This window comes from Tetrahymena thermophila (assembly GCF_000189635.1).
Source record: "Tetrahymena thermophila SB210 genomic scaffold scf_8254658, whole genome shotgun sequence".
Classification (NCBI taxonomy): Eukaryota; Ciliophora; class Oligohymenophorea; order Hymenostomatida; family Tetrahymenidae; genus Tetrahymena; species Tetrahymena thermophila.
The window spans coordinates 100,403-123,162 of NW_002476425.1; the positions used below are offsets into that span (position 1 = coordinate 100,403).

The 22,760-nt window shown below is 25.0% G+C and overlaps 6 protein-coding genes across 6 annotated transcripts; 2 read left to right on the forward strand and 4 right to left on the reverse strand. All coding sequences in view use genetic code 6, as the record gives it.

Moving 5' to 3' along the window:
* Nucleotides 1-550: 550 nt before the first annotated feature.
* TTHERM_000672228 (transmembrane protein, putative) lies at nt 551-3,889 on the reverse strand (the record flags this gene model as incomplete). Its single annotated transcript, XM_012797427.1, has 2 exons — nt 551-828; nt 895-3,889. 2 exons carry the CDS (start codon nt 3,887-3,889, stop codon nt 551-553), a joined length of 3,273 nt encoding a protein of 1,090 aa, XP_012652881.1.
* Nucleotides 3,890-4,795: 906 nt separating this feature from the next.
* TTHERM_000672229 (hypothetical protein) lies at nt 4,796-5,581 on the forward strand (the record flags this gene model as incomplete). Its single annotated transcript, XM_012797428.1, has 1 exon — nt 4,796-5,581. One exon carries the CDS (start codon nt 4,796-4,798, stop codon nt 5,579-5,581), a length of 786 nt encoding a protein of 261 aa, XP_012652882.1.
* A 3,141-nt stretch (nt 5,582-8,722) lies between these two features.
* TTHERM_00672230 (kinase domain protein) lies at nt 8,723-10,171 on the reverse strand (the record flags this gene model as incomplete). Its single annotated transcript, XM_001015000.3, has 1 exon — nt 8,723-10,171. The coding sequence occupies one exon, from the start codon at nt 10,169-10,171 to the stop codon at nt 8,723-8,725; it is 1,449 nt and encodes a 482-aa protein (XP_001015000.1).
* A 1,053-nt stretch (nt 10,172-11,224) lies between these two features.
* Nucleotides 11,225-12,107, forward strand: TTHERM_00672240 (hypothetical protein; the record flags this gene model as incomplete). Its single annotated transcript, XM_001015001.1, has 3 exons — nt 11,225-11,276; nt 11,499-11,571; nt 12,083-12,107. 3 exons carry the CDS (start codon nt 11,225-11,227, stop codon nt 12,105-12,107), a joined length of 150 nt encoding a protein of 49 aa, XP_001015001.1.
* Nucleotides 12,108-12,235: 128 nt separating this feature from the next.
* On the reverse strand, nt 12,236-16,834 carry TTHERM_00672250 (hypothetical protein; the record flags this gene model as incomplete). The annotated part of the gene is made up of 1 exon (XM_001015002.1): nt 12,236-16,834. The coding sequence occupies one exon, from the start codon at nt 16,832-16,834 to the stop codon at nt 12,236-12,238; it is 4,599 nt and encodes a 1,532-aa protein (XP_001015002.1).
* Nucleotides 16,835-18,703: 1,869 nt separating this feature from the next.
* On the reverse strand, nt 18,704-22,251 carry TTHERM_00672260 (cation channel family protein; the record flags this gene model as incomplete). The annotated part of the gene is made up of 6 exons (XM_001015003.2): nt 18,704-19,388; nt 19,447-19,794; nt 19,990-20,736; nt 20,819-20,990; nt 21,044-21,190; nt 21,336-22,251. 6 exons carry the CDS (start codon nt 22,249-22,251, stop codon nt 18,704-18,706), a joined length of 3,015 nt encoding a protein of 1,004 aa, XP_001015003.2.
* Between the last annotated feature and the right edge of the window lie 509 nt (nt 22,252-22,760).

Sequence of the window (22,760 nt, forward strand, 5' to 3'; positions counted from 1 at the left end):
ATATAAACTCAATAATTTTACAACTACTTTTACTATTCAATTTTAGCTAACTTACATAAGGTTTTACATTTTTTAAAAAAATTTAATTTTATAAAGATATAATGATTAATGAAATGATTATAAATTATTGAATCTATCTTTTTATCATAGCAAAAACGTTTTTTTAACTTGCATGTGAAAAACTATAATTTATGGAATATTTTTTTGAAATTAATTAAAAAATAAAATTTAGCTTAAACAATATCTTATTTATTAAATAATAATAATAAATTTAAATTAAATTTATTTATTTTCTCCTTTCAAAATTATAGCAATTTTGTATGTTAATTGGGTATCCAAAATTTTAAAATACTAGTCTTTTTATGTGCAATTTTTATTATATTTAATATATAAATATATGAACTAAAATTGGTTTATCCTGACATTTAATTTAAATAAATAATAAATTTTTAGGAATTTAGAATAAAAAAACTAAATAATTTTATGAATACTTAAAAGGAAAAATAAAACTAAATTAAAAAATTTTAAAAACTAAACAAAGATAAAGCTTTCACTTTAACACTAAAAAAATGATAGATAAATATAAAATAGTTAATTTTAAGAAAGAGGCTTAACTAGTAGTTATATTTCCTTAGTTGCGATTAATTACTATATAACAAGCACCTTGATAAACTTACCCTGAGCAAATACAATCAGAATTATTACCTTGAGCAAATGCTTACTAAACACAAATAGAATATTTTTTACTTGCACAATTTTTAACACCTTATACTGTGCAGTCTAAATTATTAGGGATTGTACAATCGTAATAAAGTTATTTATTTTCATCTTAATTAATTTACTAAATAAATCCAAGATAGTAACAAATCGAAATACTATTTTAACAATAATTACTGAACTTATCAAGGCAATTTATTTTATATTCGCATTAACCATTAACTGAAGTCCATCCTCTTTCTGTACATGTAATTTTACCTTAACCACAATAGCCATTTGTGTTATCTTCACATTCTGCATGAGTCGGGTACTCGTAATGATCATTTACCCATTTATATCCTAGTGAGTCACAATAAGATGATTTTACTTTATATGTTGAATCACAATAAAATTAATCTTTATCCATAATTAAGCAAGTTTAGTCAGTTTTATTTTTCTGTGCAAATCCTGAGAATTAACATGCTATACTGCAAGCTTAGCCTGGTTTAACGCAAGTATTTACATCAACAAAACAACTTTTACCATCTTAGGCTACTGAGAATCCTTAATTTATACAGAAAGTTTAATAGGGCGCAGGAGAAGCACTACCAAATCTTTTTGGTGTAGCACATATGGGGTTTTTAAGACAATCAAATGGTTCAGGAGTTTTAGGCTTTTAGTCGCTATTTAATAATAATCCTAGCTCTAGAGCTAGACCTATTTAATCTTGATTTAAATTTTCATAATCCTCTTTAGCCAAATAGATAAATAATTGTTTAACTGGTTTTAATACAAAACCTACCATAACTTAGCATTTAATAGGAATTATATTTTAATTAAGATTCAGACAACTAAGGACATTAGGATTCTAGCAATCACCACTACCATCAGAAGAGCTAGCAAAATTGTAGTACTTTATGCATATTGAATCTTAACTAGAACACATATTTAAACCTCTTCTAAGACAGTATTATGATATAAACATTTTATCAGGATTTTAAAAATTCTAAAATCCACATGCATGATAAAAAGCATCAAGCGTTTTACCTAAAGCTGAACATGTAGCTGAGTCGGGAATTTAGCAGCTATTATCTTACCCCAAAATAAAACCATAGAACTAACAAATATTTGAGCAATTAGGCTAGTTTAAGCATTAATTAGCGACATCAACTGCATTCATAGCTCTCATCAAATGGCAAGCGTGGTTATAATTTTAGCCATCATACAAACTGCAAGTTGAATAATCAGGAATTTTGCAGTTTTTAAACCCTAGTAGATTGCATTTTTCCGAACACTAATCAATAGTACATTTCGAAAATATATAATCAAAAGGATTGCCTTATTCAATATCACCATATTATATGTAATTATTATATTAAACATAAGTGGTATAAGTACAAGGAGTAGAAGTATCAAAAATGTTGCAAAATTGACTGTATGTTCCTGTACAAAAAGTATTTGATGGTTCTGAAGAACATAACGTGCTTGCTGGAGTGTATTTAAATCCAAAGTATGTTTAGCAATAGTGCAATTGAATTCTAGGCGTCTCTAATAAGTACTAACATTTGGTATAATCACCATTTTTTGGAATAACGCAATCATTGCTAGTTTTACTTTTTTCAAGTTTAAAATATCTTAAACATATATTATTTTGACTACAATTACCGCTCCCTGGTATGAGACAAAAGTCAATTTCTGGATATTAACAAGTTCCATCTTTATTAGCCTTGAATCCTATCAAATTACATACTGATGTACCTGAAGAACAAACAGCATTATTAATTTTTATTTAAGTTAAGCAATAACTTAAAGTGATATTATAATTAAGATCAATATTGATATTCAAGTTATTATAAATATCTTTTGAATCTATGAAATACATATTATTATCTAAAGAAATAAATCCTCCTATTTCACACGCGTGATTGACTATATTTTATTTTTTTAATTAGCTACAATTTTAAGGGATTATGCATTTAGATTATTAGTTAATAGAAGGATTTGAAAATCCATATTATTTTTTACATATTGTCATAAATTTATCTGAGCATTTTTCTTGCCCCAAACAATCTTTTAATATATCTGGAACTGAACAATTATTAGTTAAAGGATTTAAAATAAAACCAGCTTTTCTGCAAAAACTTTGAGGTCTTTAACAAAGGTTCTAACCATTGCAATAATCTAAATCAGGAATCTTCCAACCAACAATAATATCCTAAACTAATCCTAAATAATTTCCTAAACTAGTATTTTAAGCTTTGATTGTATACTATTAGCTATCTTACTAATTGCATAACAAATATTAGCTTAAACAAGTGTTAGTAGGATCTTAACATTCATTTGAGCCTTTTTAAGTTTAAGTCCATCCCAAATATTAACAAAGATATTTATCTGTACTGCATCCATATTTAGAGTATTATGTTGCATTATCGCAGTCTGAGTGAGAGGGTAATAAACATCCATTTTGTGACTATATTAAATTATATTTAATAATACATGCTTAAGGACAATAAACATATTATGTAGATTTATATTTAATACAATCGTTTATAGACAAATCTACGTAGCATTTGCCTTAAGAATTTAATTTAGAATATCCAAAAGCACCTAACTCACTTGAGTTTATTTTCAAGCAAAAACTACCATCTAGGCAGTTAAAATTTTAAAGACAATCAAAAGTACAAGTCTATTTGCTGTTATCATATACAAATTTGTATTTTTAAACGCAAGTACTGTTAGATCCATTACAATAAGTGTTTATATTTTGAGGTGATAAATTTAAACAATCGCTTGCTTAAAGTTCTAAACATTTGCCTTTACTATCACCTATATATCCAGAACTTTTACAAATTGAATCAATATATGAAGCGCTACAAACCGGACTATTTAAACAATCCTTTTGTTTATCACTTATTTTTAGGCAGCTGCCTCCTGATGAATAATATCCTAAAGTTTGGCAAATAGGTAATGCTGCACAATTAGATGGACAACCAAAATCAGACAAATCACTGGGTATTTAACAGGTAAAATTAGTATTACTTTTTGGAATTAGTTTCATTTCAACAACACACACACTATCATTAAAGCAATTTTATTGCGTTTAATCTAAACATGCTTAGTAGGTAGGCATTTAACATTATCCACTAGTTGTAAATCTAATATAACCATAAGAACTACAAGAATTAAAACCCATCATACACCTATAATCATTTTAGCAATAAACTGAATATTATGATCTATCTATGACTAAGTTATCATATTGATCAGAATTCTATTAAATACTTTTTTTTGTTAGAAATAAAAGCAAATAAACAATACTTAATTATATCATTCTTATTCTCTTTACTTGTTTTATCCTCGATTGATTTGTTAATTAATTTCTTAATACCTACTTTTTATTTATATAAATATTTTTATTCAATTAAATTTAGAAAAAAAACGTGTAAATTAAAATTTAGAAAGCAACATTCTTTCTATTTGTGTATAACGAAATGCTCAATTATAAAGTAATTTTTTTTAAGTCTTTTAAAAGAAATAATTGAAGAATATATTCAAATTTGATTTCGTATTTACAATAATATAAGAATATAAAAAATAAAGTACAATAATAATACAATGATACAAACATTATACCATAAATAAATTTTTTATTATTATAGGAGTAAATTTTGTTATTTTAGATACTTAATGTAATTCCTTTTAGATAGTTTGTTTAGCGCCTGAAATTCTTCTTAGTTTTTTAAGAACTTATTTTCTCTTTTAAACGTTTTTTTGTAAAAATTGTTATTATTTTAAATTAGAGGATTAATAGTGCATCCAACAACAAAAATATTATTTGATAAAATAAGTTAAATATTTTATTATTTTTAAACTAAGATTAAAACCAAATTAAAGTATGAATAATTAAAAACATCAGAGTAAACATAAATTTTTTATTGTTAATTAGTTAATTAATATCATTTTATTTTCATGAAAAATACTAAAAAAATAGTTAACAGTTAAAAGATGTTGAATTATAAAATAGAGGCCTTAGTAGATATATTTCCTTGGTTATTTGTATTAATTATATAACAAATACCTTAGTAAACAATTCCTGAACATGTACATTCAGAATTACTACCTTAAGCAAATCCTTGCTAAACACAAATGGAATAATTTTTACTTGCACAGTTTTTAGCTCCTTATTATGAACAGTTAAGATTACTGGGTACAACACAGTCGTAGTTATATTGGAATAAAATTGGATCGTAGCTAGCACTCTAAACATAGCCAAGATAGTAACAAATGGAAATGCCATTCTGGCAATAATTATTTCCTTAATCAAGACAATTTATATTATATTAGCATTTTCCATTAACTGATGTCCATCCTCTTACAGTGCATACAATTTTACCTTCACTACAATAACCATTACTGTTATCTTCACATTCTGCATGAGTAGGATATTCATAATGATCAGTAACCCATTTATATCCTAATGAGTCACAATAAGTAGATTTTGTTTTATATGTTTTATCACAGTAAAATTAATCTTTATCCATTATTAAGCATGCGCTATTTATATGAGGATCTATATTTTATGCAAATCCTGAAAAAGTGCAAGCTTCGCTACAAGATCCACTTTATTTCACACATGTATTAACATCTAGAAAACAACTTTATCCATCTTTATCTTATTAAAATCCTTTAGCTATGCAATAAGTTTAGTAGGGTAATGGAAAATTATTACCAAATCTTGTTGGTGTGGCGCAAAGAGGCTTTTTAATGCAATCAAATGGCTCAGGAACTATAACTAAGTTATCATTAGTAATTAAAAGACCCAATTCCTAGGCTAAACCCTTTTAATTAGATTATAAATGACCGTACTCATCTAAAGTTAAACTGACTAATAATGCATTTACTGGTTTTAATAAAAATTCCATCATAACGAAACAGTTAATTGGAATTACCCCATTAAGATTAAGGCAATTTTGATAATTAGGTATCTAACAGTCACCACTTCCATCATATGAACTAGCAAAATTGTAATATTTTATACAGATAGAATCTTAATTAGAACACATTTATTTTTGAAGACAGTATTATGATATGAACATTTTAGAAGTTTAGTAGTTCTAAAACCCACAAGCATGATAAAAAGTGTCTATTATTTTTTCTAAATTTGAACAAGTATCTGTGTCTGGAATTTAACAACTCTGATCAGACCCCAAGATAAAGCCATAGAAAATGCACACGTTAGAACAATTAGGTTTATTCAAACATAAATTTGCTAAATCTACAGGATTCATACTTCTGCTAATATGACAAGCATGATTATAATTTGTACCATCATAAAAACCACAAGTTCCTGGTAATTAGCCATTTATAAATCCTAGTTTTTAGCAAGGTAAAGAGTTAGCTGAAGTACATGAACTAAAAATGAAATCAATAGGATTTTTTGATTATATTGATTTATATTAAAAATATGAGTTATATTAATTATAGCTTTAATAAGAGCATGTACTTTAAGTAAAAATGTCACAATATTGCTTTTTAAACGTATTTTAGCAATAAGTATCATTAGGATTTTCTTTAGTGCAGTATTTATATACATTTTTTTATGTATATCCAAAATATGAAATACAGTAATGATAGATATTGGTTAGTGTCTCAAAAAGATATTGACATTATTTATAATCACCTCCATTAGGAAGAACACAATCACTACTTGTTTAGCTTTATTAGAACTTGTAGTATCTCAAGCAAATATTATTTTTACTGCATTTACCGCTACCAGATACAAGGCAAGTTTCAACTTATGGAAAATAGCAAGTTCCATCCTTGTTTGCTTAAAACCCAATTTAATTACATACAGATGTACCTGATGAGCAAATTGGATTATTTATATTAACTTGGTTTATGCAATAGTTTAAAATTATTTTGTAATTTGTGTTTATATTCATATCTAAGTTATTATAGATTTCTTTTGAATTAACAAAAAACATATTTGCATCTAAAGAAATAAATCCACCCAATTCGCATGCATGAGAATTGATAGCTAATTTTTTTAATTAATTGCAATTATTAGGAATAATGCATGTTGATTATTAATTAATTTAGGGATTAGAAAATTAATATTCCGTTTGGCAGATTGTTTAAAATTTTTATGAGCATTTTTGTTATCCCAAACATTCTTGAATTATATTTGGTTTCTTACATAATAATGTGAGAGGATCAAGATCAAAACCTGCTTTTCTGCAAAAACTTTGAGGTCTTTAGCATAGATTCTGATTCACACACTAGTCTAAGGTAGGAACTGTCCATCCAATAGAATCATTTAAAATTAAACCTAAATAGTTTCCCAAAGATGTTTTGATATAAGACCCAGATATTTTCTAGCTATCTTAAGTATTGCATAAAGAAAACTAACTCATGCAAATATTCATAGGATCTTAGCATTAATTTGAACCTTTCGTTACCTAAGTCCATCCCATAGCAATACAAAGTTATTTGTCAGTGCTGCATCCATATTGAGATATCTCTGTTGCATTATCACATGCAGAGTGAGGAGGAAACTCACATCCAATAGAGGATTCTAATAGCATGTATTTAGATTTACAAGCTACAGGGCAACCTTAATAATCAGCAGCTTTAATATTGATACAATCACTAATACTTAAGTTAATGTAACATTTTCCAAGAGAATTCAAAGAGGAATATCCAAAAGCTGGAGAGTTTATTTGCAAGCAAAAGCTATCTTATTTGCAATTATAACCCTAAAGACAATCAAAAGTACAGGTCTATGAATTGCTATCATAAGTAAATTTTAGAGTTTTAACACAGTAGGTATTAGGACCATTGCAAATGTTAATATTTTCAGGATTTAAGCAATCACTAGCTTATATTTTTTTGCAATTACCATCATTTACATCATTAATAAACCCAAAATTTCTACATATTGAATCTATATATTCAACGCCACAAAGAGGCTTTCCTAAGCAATCTGTTTCTTAATTGGTTGTTACCTTTGCACATGGAGGCGTAGGAGTAGGAGTCTATGTTTGATAGTAATATCCAAATAGATTACAAACTAAATTATTTTGACAATCATTACTACAGTCAATTTTAAAAGAATTTTCTTAAGGTAATTAGCAACTTAAGTTTGTGCTACTTATAGGTAGCAAGTTCATTTCTAAAACGCATACACTATTTTAAAAACAATTCTATTATGTTTGATCTAAACATTATTATGCAGTAGGTAAAGAGCATGCTCCTTATGTGCTTGATCTAACATACCCTTATGAAATGCAAGAATTAAATCCCATCAGGCACCTATAATCTAATTCGCAAAATTAAAAATAATCTTTTCTATCTATGACTAGATTTTCATATGGATCTGATATGCAATTACATATAAAATAAATAAGTAAAATAATTATATGCTGCTTCTTCATCTTAACTCTTCTTGAAACGCTAAAGAAAGGAGATAGCTTAAATACCTACTTTTATTTGCTTTTTAATTAAATTGACTTTCTGTAAAGTATATATTTTTAGATATAATTCTGTTTTAAATAACAATATTTTATTTTTTTGCGTTTTAAGATTTTTGATAAAAAAATAGGATTAACAAAATGTATGTAAATTTAAATTCTATTTATATTTATTCAGGAAAAACTCATAATAAATTCAAAACAATACATATTATAATAATTTCTTGATATTTATCTACATCTACTAACTCTTTGAGGAAAGTTTATTTTTTATATACCCTCATCGAATATAAATTAATGTAAATTTTTTAAAAATTATATTATATTTTAAATAGTAAAATTTAAAAAATTTGATAAAAAATTCAATGTATTTAATAGATTTAAAATGTACTATAATATATATAAATAAAAATCTTTTATAAATATTTTCATCATATAAAAATAATATTAAAAAATAAATTCACTTAGTTATAATAGAGCATGCTAACGAACTATAATATTTTTAATTAAAAAATAAAATGTGCAATAGTAAATAAATTTATAGATTTTAATCAAGATCATTAACCATTCGATGTAGGCTTATTTAAAGTTATATTATTTATTTCGTAATTGCCTTTTCCTATTGCTGAAAGAACAAGCTTTTTGAATCTTTCGAACCACTATGTTTCCTATTAAATTAAAACATTTTAGCTTTCATTGAAATAAAAGGATAAATATGAATCCTCAGGATTAAACAAAATAATAACATTCTTCTCCTTTTGTATATCATTTACAACAAGTTGTTATTATTAACCTTCCTACTAATTGATTTCATTGAAGTTGTAGATTTGTTCTTTATAAAAAACTTTAAAATCAAATTCGAGTAAGTCTTTTTCTTTATTTTCAGTAAAATTTAATACTAAGTTATCAAATATGCTCTTATCATTTTATAATTCAAACAGAATATCTTTTAGTTAATTCTGGTTTTATAATGTTATGAAGACACTGTTAGGAAAATCATATGTTTCAATAAGTAAATACCTCATAAAATCTTCATCTACATCTAAATCAAATATTATTTTGATAATCTCCTGGCAAATAATATCATAATTTTGATGTGGTCTGTAAAAATAATTCATTACAGAATAAGAATCCTGATCGAGATTTTAAATTGGTATTTTAAGGATGCTAAATATCTAGTAGTAGCAGCAAAAAAGAGAGTAGAAATCTAGTCTTTTAGCATTAATAGTATGATCAGGAGTGTGAATTTCACATGTAATTGGCGAAGTTATTTAAATTTCAGGAGGAAAGTGTTTTCCAGAAATTAATGTATTATCGATTATTGCATTTTGATTATTTTTAGTATGATTAAAGTCATTAATAAAGATTTAAAGTGTTTCTTTATCTTGATTAATGTTAACCAAAAAGTTATCCAATGAAATATCACAGTGTATCAAACCATTTTAATGAAGATGGTAGACGCATAAAAAAATTTTAGCAAATATGACTTTTGCAAGGTAAATTTTTTCTTCGTTTGTAAAATCATTGTTATCTGCAGTGTCTTAGAGGTATTGTACTAGATTAACATCATATACATCCATTATTAAAGCAAGTCTTTACTTATCTTCAATAAAGAGATCATTTCTAAATCTATATCCTTATGGTACTACAGATTGCTGATCTTTGAGTAAGAAGCAAAAAAATTTGTGCTATTTTTCATTCAGAAAAGGTATTACAGGTAAGCCGCCAGGTAGATTATTGATGATATTTTGTTCTGTGTTAAAATAATCTTCGTTTTCGTACAATTTAATTGCTTATAGTTTTTCTACTTCGAAATCATAAACTTTCAAGACTTTACCAGCAGATCCTTTTCCCAGAGAATGCTTCATATTCAAGTTGAGATAATCGCTAATATCTAAAATAGTCTTTTTCGTAGGTTGGACGGTTCTATCTCCTTATTAATTAAATTAGTTTGCTTATTCTTATATCCTTTGATAATTTACTGATTTTGATTATTTAGGAATCATTTTTATTGTTTTTTTTTGATATTTTAAAATTGAATTTCTGATTAATTTTTATATAAATTATCTTGTTTGAAATTTTATTTTTTAAATAAAAAAATATATAATTAGATATATTAGAGAGTGATTAATTAGCTATCCAAATATCTATTTTTATCACAAGTGAGATAGATAAATTGTTTATGTTTAATTTTTCTCTATTACAGTGGAGGAATAAAATTCTAAAATAAAACTCTTTTATTTATTCATACACAATTATAGGTCTTTAATTTTATTTATTTACTAGTAAATAAATAGACATCTTGAAGAAATTTGAGTGCATTTACCTAGCAAGATGTTTAAATAATAATAAATTAAGTTAGAATGGTTTCAGGCACTTGAAGTATTTTGATATACTTGTAGTTATTTACTTATTTATTTACTTATTTTCGAAATAAAATATTTTTATTGAAATGATGTGATATTATTTATTAAGTGCGTAATCCTTCCTGATAATAAAATTAAAAAAATCAAATAGATCATATCTAGATTAATTATTGATAATAAAGATATTTGCGCTCTTTATTTTAGCTTATTGATTATAAAATTTATATCTACAAAACAAAAATAATTTTTTAAGTATCTTAAAGTTTTTAATAAAAATACGAATTCACACTTATCATAAAGTAGGCAAAAATTTGAAGTTTTATAAAAAAAAAATATTTAGATGTTTTAGAGATTGGTTAGTTAGACTAAAATACAATTTTATCACAAGTGAGATTGATGATTTCGTTATTAAGTAGCAAAATTGCTTTCAAAAAACATTAAGTATATTGGTATATTTGTGGTAATTAACTTATTATTACATTTTTCTAAATGATATATTAAGGAAATAAAAAATTTATGATGTGATATTATTTATTAAGTGCATAATTCATATTGAAAGAAAATAATTGATCAAATTTAAATTACTTTTTAATTAAAAAGATTTGCGATATTAATTTTATTTTATTTGTTGTATAATTGATCTCTATAAAACAAAAATAATTGTTTGAGTTACTAAAGTTTTTTGATAAAAATATGAATTCGCACAGATCATAAAGTAGGCAAAAAGAGTGTTTAATATGCATGGGTAATTAACTTTGTAGTGAAGCTAATTAAAAAAACATAAATTGCAATTTAGAAATTTTTAAAGCATATTTTTTTAAAATCAATAATATAATGAATGATTATGAGTAAATCAAAAAATGAATAAATGAACAAAAAAAAGAATTAGGGGAATAAATTCTGCATAATATGAAAATAATTTTATAAAGAAAAGAATTTTCATTTAATTTAGTTTCATATAATTTAGAAAAAGTGTTATTCAACAAACAAAATACTAATAAAATAGAAAAAAGCGAAGAAAAATAATAACAGGCAAATAGGTTAAAATACATTCTAATTAGAATTATAAAGTACAATAAATAGACAAAGAATCAATTATTTTTGAAATTTTTTAAATATTTTTTGCAGTAAAAAAATGGGTTTTATTTTTAAAAATATTTTATTCTACTTTTGAAAGAATTGAAGATAATTTCCAATTTAATTTGATAAAAAATGATTTCGCTAAAAGAATAATTTAGACTATTCTTATTTGAATGATTTTCTTTAAAATAGTAGTTAATAATGAAGTTTAATGTAAATAGAATTTAGTTATAAATTTGAATAATTAATTAATATAGAATGTAATACTAATAATATTTTATTTTTTAATTTGAATACATTGAATTTATTAAAATTTTATTTATATTTTTGGTGAAAAGCATAAAGAATTTCTAGTTTTAAAAATTAAAATTAGTTGTAATTTAAATGGTTTTTTTTGTATTTTAGTTATTTTTTTATGCTTTTATTTGGTTAATTAATTAATAATTTATTCTTTATTTTCTGTATTTTTAGCATTTATGATAAACTGATTGATTGATGCAATCGCTTTTTATCACAGTTTGAAACTTTATTTTAGTTTTTGTATTAATTACTGTTGTACTAAATTTATATACAAATTATGATAGGAAGATGGTATATATATCTATGAATGAATGTATGAATGAATCATGGGAATGCATAGTTCAACTTTTTAATGTAGTTTGTAAACATATCTGTGAACATGCTTTTAGCTTGTTAGGTGTTAATTGCATTGTGGAAATTTTATTCTATTAATATTTCTACTTTTATTTAGTTTGTTTCTGGGATGTAAGTTGCAATATTTCCACTGAAGAGTTCTCCTCTTACGTTGTTGCTTTTCTTATTCTTTTTAACGAATTGTTCTATTTCTTCTGAGTTTAGAGATATGTCGATTTCGCACATTTATTCCACAAAATGAGCTTACTCTGGTTATTCTCCATTATTTCCAGCTTCATTATTATATTGTAGGAAGGAGAAGTGTTTAAGATACACAAATTCACAAGGTTTTTCGAGGTATCTGGATGAGCAATTTGCATACAAAACAGTATTTTGGATGTCTTCATTGATGGAATATATGTAATCGTAAGAATTCAAGATAGTTTGAATACTTGCACTGTTTTTAAAGTTGTAAAAAGCTGCATAAGAAGATGTGTTAACATAGTACTCTCCTGTTATAATATACAATCTTTCTTAATTTAGACTTATTTCACTCCTAAAATAGATATTGCAAGTTTTAGATTAGATTATTGGATCGAATAGCTCCAAGTTATAAAAGTATTCCTACTCGAATTTATACAAAAAGTCTTGATAGGTTTCTTATTTGATAATTTCGAATTAATAATTAGCCTCATTGCTGAATGATTCTGGAGTTTTTTTGTTTAGAGAGTTAAGCCATTGCATATACAGTTCGGGTTATTCGAGTAAATCTCTATTTTACAGCTAATCGCCATCAATAACTTGTAATTAGTATGAGTCGCAATCGTAGTATTACTGGTATGCAGATGTTTTCCTATAGTAGCTTATTTATTTACTTTCGTTGATCATGCTCTTTCTCTACTAAAACTCTTGTTAGCTTAATAGTCTTGGTTCTGCATATTGGCTTTCTCTTTTACTAGCATTATTGCTAATTTATGGAGTGTTGAAGCAAGTGTAAAAAGGGGAATCGCTATAGCTGTTAGTATTTTGTAATTAAATATTCCTTTGACTATTTGGATTAACCATGTTTGTACCACTTTAAACACTAAAATACTTTTAACTTGCTCTATTTGAATCTTACAAGGATCTTGGTCCAATCTAAGGAGAACTAATCGAATTCATAGCATTTTCTTCTTCATCAATATTTTGCTAGGCCATATTAAAATTATTGTAAGAGTCGCAATGAGTTATTCCATGGCCAATAGTATTAAAGTCGTGATTATTGCTTGTATTCATTTAAAAAGATAGATGAGGTAGAGGTGAATGAATGATTTCATTTATTGATTATTTTTCTTCCTCTTCTTCTGTCTATTAATTGCCATTTTTGAAAACTTAATCTTATTGATTAAAAACTTATTGAGGCAATTCTTGATCCTCTTGTATTATTTTATTTTCATTTTCTGTAAGAGATTGTAAATTTTAAGTGGATTCACCAGGTACTTATTATTTTAATTCCTAAAGAGCTTTTTGCTCTCTACTTTCAATCTTTTAATTTATAATTTGAGGATTGTCATTTTTCTCTTCCTCTTCTTGGGATTTATCATCTTCGATGTCTTCATCTTTGTGTTCTTTAATAGGTATTTCTTACAATTTATTCTTTGAAGCCTACTAGTAACTATTTTTTAATGAAAAAGAATGGACTTCACCAGATTCAATTTAATCTGTGCTTCCTTTATTGTCTGTTTCACTTTATATCGAGTTTGCTTGTAGGGGTTGAGTATTATTCATAAATTTCGATAAATTTTGAGCTATGCTTCCTGCAGAGCTACTTTGCTATAAACTTTTTCTCGAAGGTCTCTTTTGCATGATGACTCTGTTAGTATTTTCTAAAAGCGATTTATGGTGGTGAGGCATAGTTTTATTTAAAGTAGATTCACCATTACTTTAACTTAAAACAGAATCACGATGGGAAACAGAAGCCTATTGTTAGGTTGGCTATTTACTGTTGTATGGATGGATAGTAAAAACAAACTGCTCTGTAGTTACATTCCTAGGATCTTAGATGACGATAGATATATTTTCTGCTTGCACTTTAGCTGCTAAGGGTTTTTTCGAAGGCTGTCTTAGACTAAAACGATTTGAAAATATATTAAATTCTTCTTATTTTTAATTATTTTAATCTTGATCCTGAGAAGAGTCAGAGAATTTCCTTTGTTTTTTAGACGGTGATGTTTAATATGAGAAAGTATCTGATTGGTTGTTAAATTATTAGTTTTATTTGTTCTTCTAAGATTATTGTTGATTTGATTCATTTTAAAGAGAATTCGCTTCATCAGGTGATGTTTCGCTTTTTTAAGTTAAATCAGCAGTTTAAATGGGCTAAGTCATTTTACTTTCTTCAATATTGTTATTGTCATTTTATTTTTCTGCACAGAAACTGAATTCATGGGCTTCAATCATTTTATTATTGTTATTATTATTATTATTGTTAGTGTTGCTATATTAATTAGTAGCACTCATTTCTCCAATACATTTAGATTCTTCTTCTTTTATCTCTTTGATAGGGAGCAAATTTTCTTCTGAATTATGAACAGATTTGATATTTTCTTAAGATTATTTTAAAATGTTCTATTTATTCATATTAGTTTTAGATCCTTTTCTTGATTATAATTATTATTTATTTGAAGAAATTTGATCTTCAACTGCAAACTAATCTTTTTTTGAATTAATTCCTGCTATACTACTGCTTGATGATATTTGAAATTATGGAAAACTCCCTTTAGAATTGTCTATTTATTCTTAAATCTATTTTTCCTTTTCATAGTCTATTTCATCTTCTTTGGATTTTTACTTGAAAAGCTTACCACTCTCAGATCTTACAGATCTAACGCTAGAACGTTAAATTTGCTAAGCATCTTATTACTAACTACAGTTGTTATTTTATTACTTAGAATGATTATTATCATTATAAATTTTTTTGCCATTTTAAGGATAGGTTGTAGTTGCTTGCTGCAAAAGTAAAATTAAATCGTTAATTGACTACTATTTTTTCATCACACATATGTTTTCTTCTTCTTTCCTAGAACTATTATCGCTATCTAATTGATCACCATTTTGTAAAGGAACCCCATTTGTTGAAGGTAAATGTTTTATAGGATGGATTATTGATTCATCTAAAAGAAATTTAGAGTCTTTGAAGTTTTATTGGTTGTTTCCAACAAAAATTGAATTTTTCTAAGAGTCTGCTAAAAGTAAAGATAGATCTGTTTCGTCTATTCCAAATTAGTTTAAATTTTAACTTACTGATTAAGCCTAAGGTAAAGGAATACTGCTAATTTTTGAGAAATCTTGGACAAATGATGGCACACTTATTGGGTGGCCCATACCCTATTAAGAAAAAGCACTTTGCTATGTATGTGAGGGATTGTAGTGAGTTTAACCACCGTGAATTTAGAAAGTAGAATTTCTTGTGAGATTCATTTATTAAAGAGATTTTCTGATCTAATTCAGCTTTTCTTCTTTTTGCTAAATATTTTCTTCATCTTCTTCTTCCTAATCATTGTCATCTTTGCCTTCCTATTCATTTTTATTCATACTAACTTCAGTTTTTGGTGGAAAAGATTCGCTGCTGTATCGATCTTAAAGTACAATTTGATTTTTAGGATCAATATGTTTCCACTTTTCGTTTTTGAATTCGTCTATTTCTATCTAAGAACCACTAATGCTTTATTCATTGTTAACCTATTCTTCAATATCTTTAAAACCTCTTTAATCATTATTCCTTTCTTTCTTTTGTACCAAGCTATTTGGAATGATAACATTTTAATAACTTTCAACTTAATTTTATCTCTTGCTATCTCTCTTCCTTTGAGATTCACGTTTGCTATAGCTGATATTTCTAACACTTCTTTTAGGCTTTTCCTCTTAATTATGGTCTTCCTCTTCTTTCTCTGCCTATTCTTAAGTAGAAACTGAAGAAAGTCCTTGCTTTTGATTCTGTAAAATTAACTGTTTTTGGTATTTGCTATCAAAATCAGATTATTATTATTATTATTTTTATTGATAATAATCTGCTTTCTTAGTCTTCAAAAAATCATTTGAATTCATTTGCTAAGAATGAGATGATGACTGAGGAGGTACAACTGTTTCTAAAATAAATCTATCATTTGGATTAATTTTATTTATTTTATATCCAATTTTTTCGCTATTTTAAAGTGTAATAATTTGTGGAGATGTTAAATTGCTAATTGTTGTATAAGTTTTAGAAAGAGCTAAATCTTTTCTAAGTTAAGACCATCTCTTCTACTCTTCTAATTCTTCTTTTTCCATCTCATCTAACTCTCGCTGCCTTTCTGCCATCACTCTTCTTTCCTGCATTTCAATAGAAATCGACTACTTTCTTTAGTCGCCATATATGTCTCCTATCCTCTTCCTCTATTCCCCATCGCTATCATCACCTCCTCTATCTCCTTATATATAATTGGAAGAATCTAAAAATGGCTTTTTCAAATTTTCTTTGTTTCCATCTAGTTGATTGCTCTTCTTCTGGTTTTTTCCCTTGCCTTTGGCTTTCTAGAACAACTTCTCACATACACTGAGACATTATCCCATCGCAAAGAGCCTACCTTTGTTATTACTTAATTCTTTTTTATCGTTTTAGCTATTTTAATCTATTGGTCAATTGATTATCTAATAGTTAGATTTTTGTCCGCTAGCTTCTTTGTGGCAATAGGAGCGCTTTTTAATTAAACTAATTTGAAAGATTATACTTTCAGGTTGCAAAGGATTTTTAAAAAAAGTAGTTCTTGGAAATTTTTTAATTTATTTAGAATTATTAATAAAATGATGTAAAATAAATAAGGAAATAATTTGATTGTTAATATAAAAAAACTAACAAAAAAATAAATATAAGCATTTCTTTGAAATAAACCAAGCTTATGATAAAATTCTAAGCTGATTTTGTTTTTTATTTGCTTGATTGCTTGTTATCTAATTTAATTTCTTCCTTACTATAAAATAAAAGTTTGTAATGAATAAGTATTAGTGACATATTTAACAATAAACCTCTAATTTAATTAAAGAATTCCAAATTTCCTTTTAACTTTACAGTTTACATTATTTAATAACATTTATAAAATCGATAAAATTATTACTCTATATTTTTATTGTCTCAAATCCAACCCTAAAAGCTCATACTATTTTTCTCAATTATAACTTTATAGCAAGTAGTTTTTTTTAAAAATAGAACCTAAAAAAAATAAGGGATTAAATAAAATCCATTTAACTACTACTTGTTAAACTAATTTTATCACTTTTTTTTTATTTTAATAATAGTCATCAATTTTTAATTATTCAATAATAGATTATGACGTATCATTCATTCCAATCATAGATTTCATATCTATTTTTAGTATACAATTAAATTAAAAATATATGTTACCATTCTGAATTCATATAAATTAGTCTAAACTATTTATATTTATAGTTTCTAAAAAAATCTTTATTGCTATTCTTTTTCTAAAAACACAACATTTTTCAAACCATAAATTTTCCAAGTCTAAATGGCGAACCTACCTTTTTCTCTATAAGTATTCAAATACAAATTCTATAAATACAATTTTAGATAGTTTTGAAATAAAAACAACATTTTTTAACCCTTCTTTTTTTAGTTTTTGATTAATTTTCATCAAACTGTAATTAAATTAAAATTTTACTTGGTGTTTTACTCATTAAATTAGCAGACTCGCCCACCTTTTAAAGTAATTAGACCTCAAAGATATATTTATTTAATATAATAATTTAGTTAAATAAATGAATGAAATTTAATTAAATTTTTAATACTATGAGTTATTTTTTATAGAAAAGACTAGAAAACATCAAACAAACCCGTTTATCAAATTATTTTGTTATAGACAGACTGATATAAAATTTTTCAAAACATAATTAATTTATTATTTATCGCATTTTGTCTTTTGCAATACATCTTACAATATTTTATTTTTTCTAAGTTAATTTATTTAAAATAATTTTCTAATAATTAAAGCTCCATAAAGAATCAACTGCTTTTATTTTAAATTTCTACAAGTTGTAACTTTTTTTTTTTCAAATTTATGAAATTAGCCAAATTTTGACAGGATTAAATATTCATAAATTAAAATTATATCTTACATACATATTGGCATTTGTTAAAAAATAAATATTTATATTTATTATGTTATTAAAATTTATGACAATTAAATATAATTTGTATAAAAGTTGATTTAAAATAAAATTTTAATATAGTTTATTGATAATAAAGTAATTTTTCCACTTCATAAAAAAATAGTTGAAAGCAATTTAAAGATGAGTAACTTTTATAAAGAAAAGATTAGGTAATAAATATTTTATTTACAAAAAAAGTTCAGATTAAAATGAAATATTTAATTAATTTTCTATTTAGTGTAAGCAAAAACATTGATTAAAATCATTATTATTTTTTTATCAGCTAAATTAATATCTCTAAGGTGCTTTTTGTTTAGATTACTTAACTCCAACCCCATATGAGACAGATGTTTTTAATTATTGATCAAGATTTCTTAGAGATTCATCTTAAATTTTAAAGTTTGAATTATTTTTAGTTTTTTAAGTATTTCTTTTTATATTTTTCCTCTGCCTTTTAAAGTTTGAAATGAACTTTAAAACTTTATCAATATTGTTTTATATGAAAAATTTTTTAAAAATCTTCATCCTATCAAAAACTTCAGTTTAATCAAACTGATCTCTTTACTAAACCTATAATTTATGGTGATAAGATTCACTAAGTCTATGTATTGTGTTTTATTTTTCATAAAACTAAATATTTTTTAAAGAAGTTTCATTATTTTCAAGCTGAATGCTATTTCTTTTATCATATAAATTTCTTGATGAAGTCGTTTTTTCTTAATTATTTGGAACAACCAAAAAAGATGTTTCATTTTATTAATTCATTGAAACTTAGTTTTCAAATTATTTTTAGCTGTGCATTAAAATTTGAGAATACTCACCACCCTTCTTAATAGACGAAATTCTACTAACTGAATTCTACTTTTAAGAAATTAATTTTTATTTTATTTTTTAATCATTAATATCATTGCTATAACTGATTAAACTGCTTTACCATTTCATTTCTTAATCTAAACCGTTTTATCTTTTTTATATTTAAAAAATATTTAGTTAAAAATAAAAATGATTAATGCATCTTTTACATAATTCCCTCTTCAGCAGCTTACTAAGTTATTTGAAATGATAAATTTCTACCATAATTCTTTGAATCAGAGCTTAAGGTATTTTAGCTCATTTGTTTCTTAGAATTAATAGAGTCTACAGCTAAAAAGTTTGAAGCTCTTGTGTTAGTAAATACTCCTTACTATTTTTCATCTTCCAATGATTCTTTTATGTTTGTATTTACAGATTCGTCAAAAAACTGTACTCCTTATGTTTCGTTATCACTTCCACTTTCTGATTAGTTAAACATACTAAATAGTATCGAATTTTCATTTTAATTTAACTCTTTTAATTGCTTAATTAATGCCAAATTTTCATTTACAAGATTCCTAAATTATTTTATATATAATAAATTCTTGTTTTAAAGTTATTAAATATTATTTTTTATCCTAAAAATAAATCTAAATACAATTAAAATCTAAAAATTTTTTTAAAACTAAGGGTGGGGCTGAGTATTTTAATTAATCACGATAGATAATATTTGAATTTTTTATAGAATTAATATATGAATTTAAAGTATTTACAGTGGAATTAGTAGCTTATTTTTATCTCTTCGTGTTTGTTCTTTCCTTTTTTATTGCATAGAAAAATTATATCTTAGGCAGACGACAGGCTTGTTATATTTAAAATGAGTATTTGGACATTCATAAGAAAAATGACCCATTTATTCACAAGATAGGCATCTTAGATTCAAATCTCTGAAATTATTTTAGATCACCATTTTTTCTTAGATTTATTTAAAAATTTCAAAATCTTCTTCATTTTTATTTAGTATTTACACAAACTCTTCTCTTGTAATTTTGTATATTGTTGAGAGCCCTATACTTTTTGCTCCTTCTTTTCTTGCAAGACCTGAAAAGAAAGAGGATTCTCCAAATATTTAATTTTGAGAGAGAAGCTTTAAAGGTACTTGCTCTTTATTTACTTAGTGAAATAATTAAACAGATCCACTTTAAATAAAGTAAAACGATAAATCTTCTATACTATTTTCTTGAAAAATAATTTCATTTGGGGATATAACAACTTCCTTCATAGCTTTGACTAATTTGCTGATTGTCTTTTGAGAAAAATATTTATAAAAAAAGGAAACTTGTTTTATGATTCTTTGATTAATATCTATATAAATCTCTTCTCTTAGCCTATTAGATAATTTATTCAATATTTTATCTTCTTATTCCTTGTCTCTCTCTTTTTATTCTTCTTAAAGAAAAATTAAATAATGTCTAACCCTACTTATAAGCTCAATATTAACATTCTTTTTGCTAAGATACCTAGTTGTTTGTTTAAAATCAAATTATTTTTACTTTTATTGAAAAAAAGAAAAACAAACAGTTAAATAAAAGTTAAATTTACTTTGTTATAACACTTATTTAGGAGTTAAGCTCAATCTTGTCTTTTTATATATCTCTAAGAATCATTCCTACATTGTTGATTGAGTAAGCAAAAATGCAACTCATAATAATCATCGTAACTAATGTAAACAAAGCTTCTTGCGTGTTACTTGGTGTAATATCTCCATAACCAACTTGATTTTAATAAATGTTTAATAAATAGATTTTAAAAATTAATTTTGAATACCTGTAGTCATTGTAGTTACTGCCCAATACAAAGAAAAAACATATTTACTTAATCCTTCATTAGATTGAATTCCATATTTTTCTATCCATGTTATTTCGACTCCATAATGTTTTTCAATTTTATATAAAGAAAACCAGCAGATACTTACTTTTTAATTAAATAATAAATAAATCATAAAATGTAAATACCTCTATTATTGAAAATTTTCTAATTTAAAGTTGCTCTTAAGAATTAAAAGAGATAAATTGTTGCTTGAATATAATATTTTTTGGGTTTTATTGAAATTTTTTACATATATGAGCAGCAAATATAACATCAAATATGAGATCAAGCAGTTTGAGCAAGTATTTAGTGCTTTCCTTAAAGTTAAAAACTTATCTAAAAGATGAATCAGAAAAAAGAAGAGTGAATATCTTAATCAAGCCAAGCATATCTTAAATTAAAATTTGTTAGTCTATATTAGCATTTTCATAATTTGCTTTAAGTTTGTTAATAATAGCAAACATTGTGATGACATCAAATATAAAGTGGTTAGTTAGGTAAGACTTAACAATAGTTTTTCTATTTGTAATAACTTGATCTTACTAAAATAAGGCAGTGTTCAACTTAAATATAATATCAATTACGGAGAAAATAGCTGCAATAAAAAGAAAAAATCTAACATAAATCTCATTCATAATCTCTTATGCAAAGAATATCAAAATGGAGTAAAGAAATAAAAATAAGTAGAAAAAGCTATTAGAAATAAATCCCCACCAAATTACTGATGAAGATGTTGGCATTAAAATCATTCCTTACAGTTTGTAAATGATTTTTTGGCATACTTTTAACTATTTGAAGTAGTTGATATCAAAGTTTTTCTTTCGCTTTGGATTCTTTTGCATAAAGCTTGATTTATCATTTATCAACTGATAATCTTAAATCTTTAATTTATTTGGCTTTCTATCTTTATATAGAGATATTATTTAATCTGCAAAAGACTAAACAATACTATTGACCTTCATACTTCTACCCTGAGACTCTTTTATTAATAATTTAGCAATTGAATGAAATTCTTTTGGATTGTTTTGTACCATTGACCCAAAATCTATTTATTTTAGCACTACAAAATTTCTTCTATGGTATTGAGGACTTTAAAAAGGAGATCCGCTTTTCATTAAAATAGTTTTGTTGTGTCTTAACGAACTATTTTTAAACCCTTAACTCATAGAGTTTTAAGATTCCCTAAAATTGTTGCTATTGTTGTTGCAGCGTGAAGAGAAACCATCACAAATTGTATCTTACCTATTCTCTAATGTTTTCAAAAGAGCAAACTTTTTCTACAAATAAATTCATATTTAATAAGTAAATTAAATAAATTGAAAGCAATTACAAAATCTAATTTGGAATTTTAGCTAGCCTAATGAGAACAGCTGAGTTGATTTATTGAATTATTTGGTACCTAATATAAAAAATCTATAAAACCAATTAATTATTTGCAACATTTTACTCCTAAAAAGGTTTCCATCTTTGGAAGTTTAGGGACTTCTACTTAATAATCTTTAGAAATATCGCATTCTAACTCATCATCTTATTCTCCGAAATTTCCACTGTTCTACTAAATAAAAACGCTTTTGTTAAAAAAAGCAGAGCAGTTAGAATTGCTGCTCACAGAATCGCTTTAATGTTTTTCTAATTGCTTAGTTCTATTTTTGTGAAAAATACTGGTAGAATACTA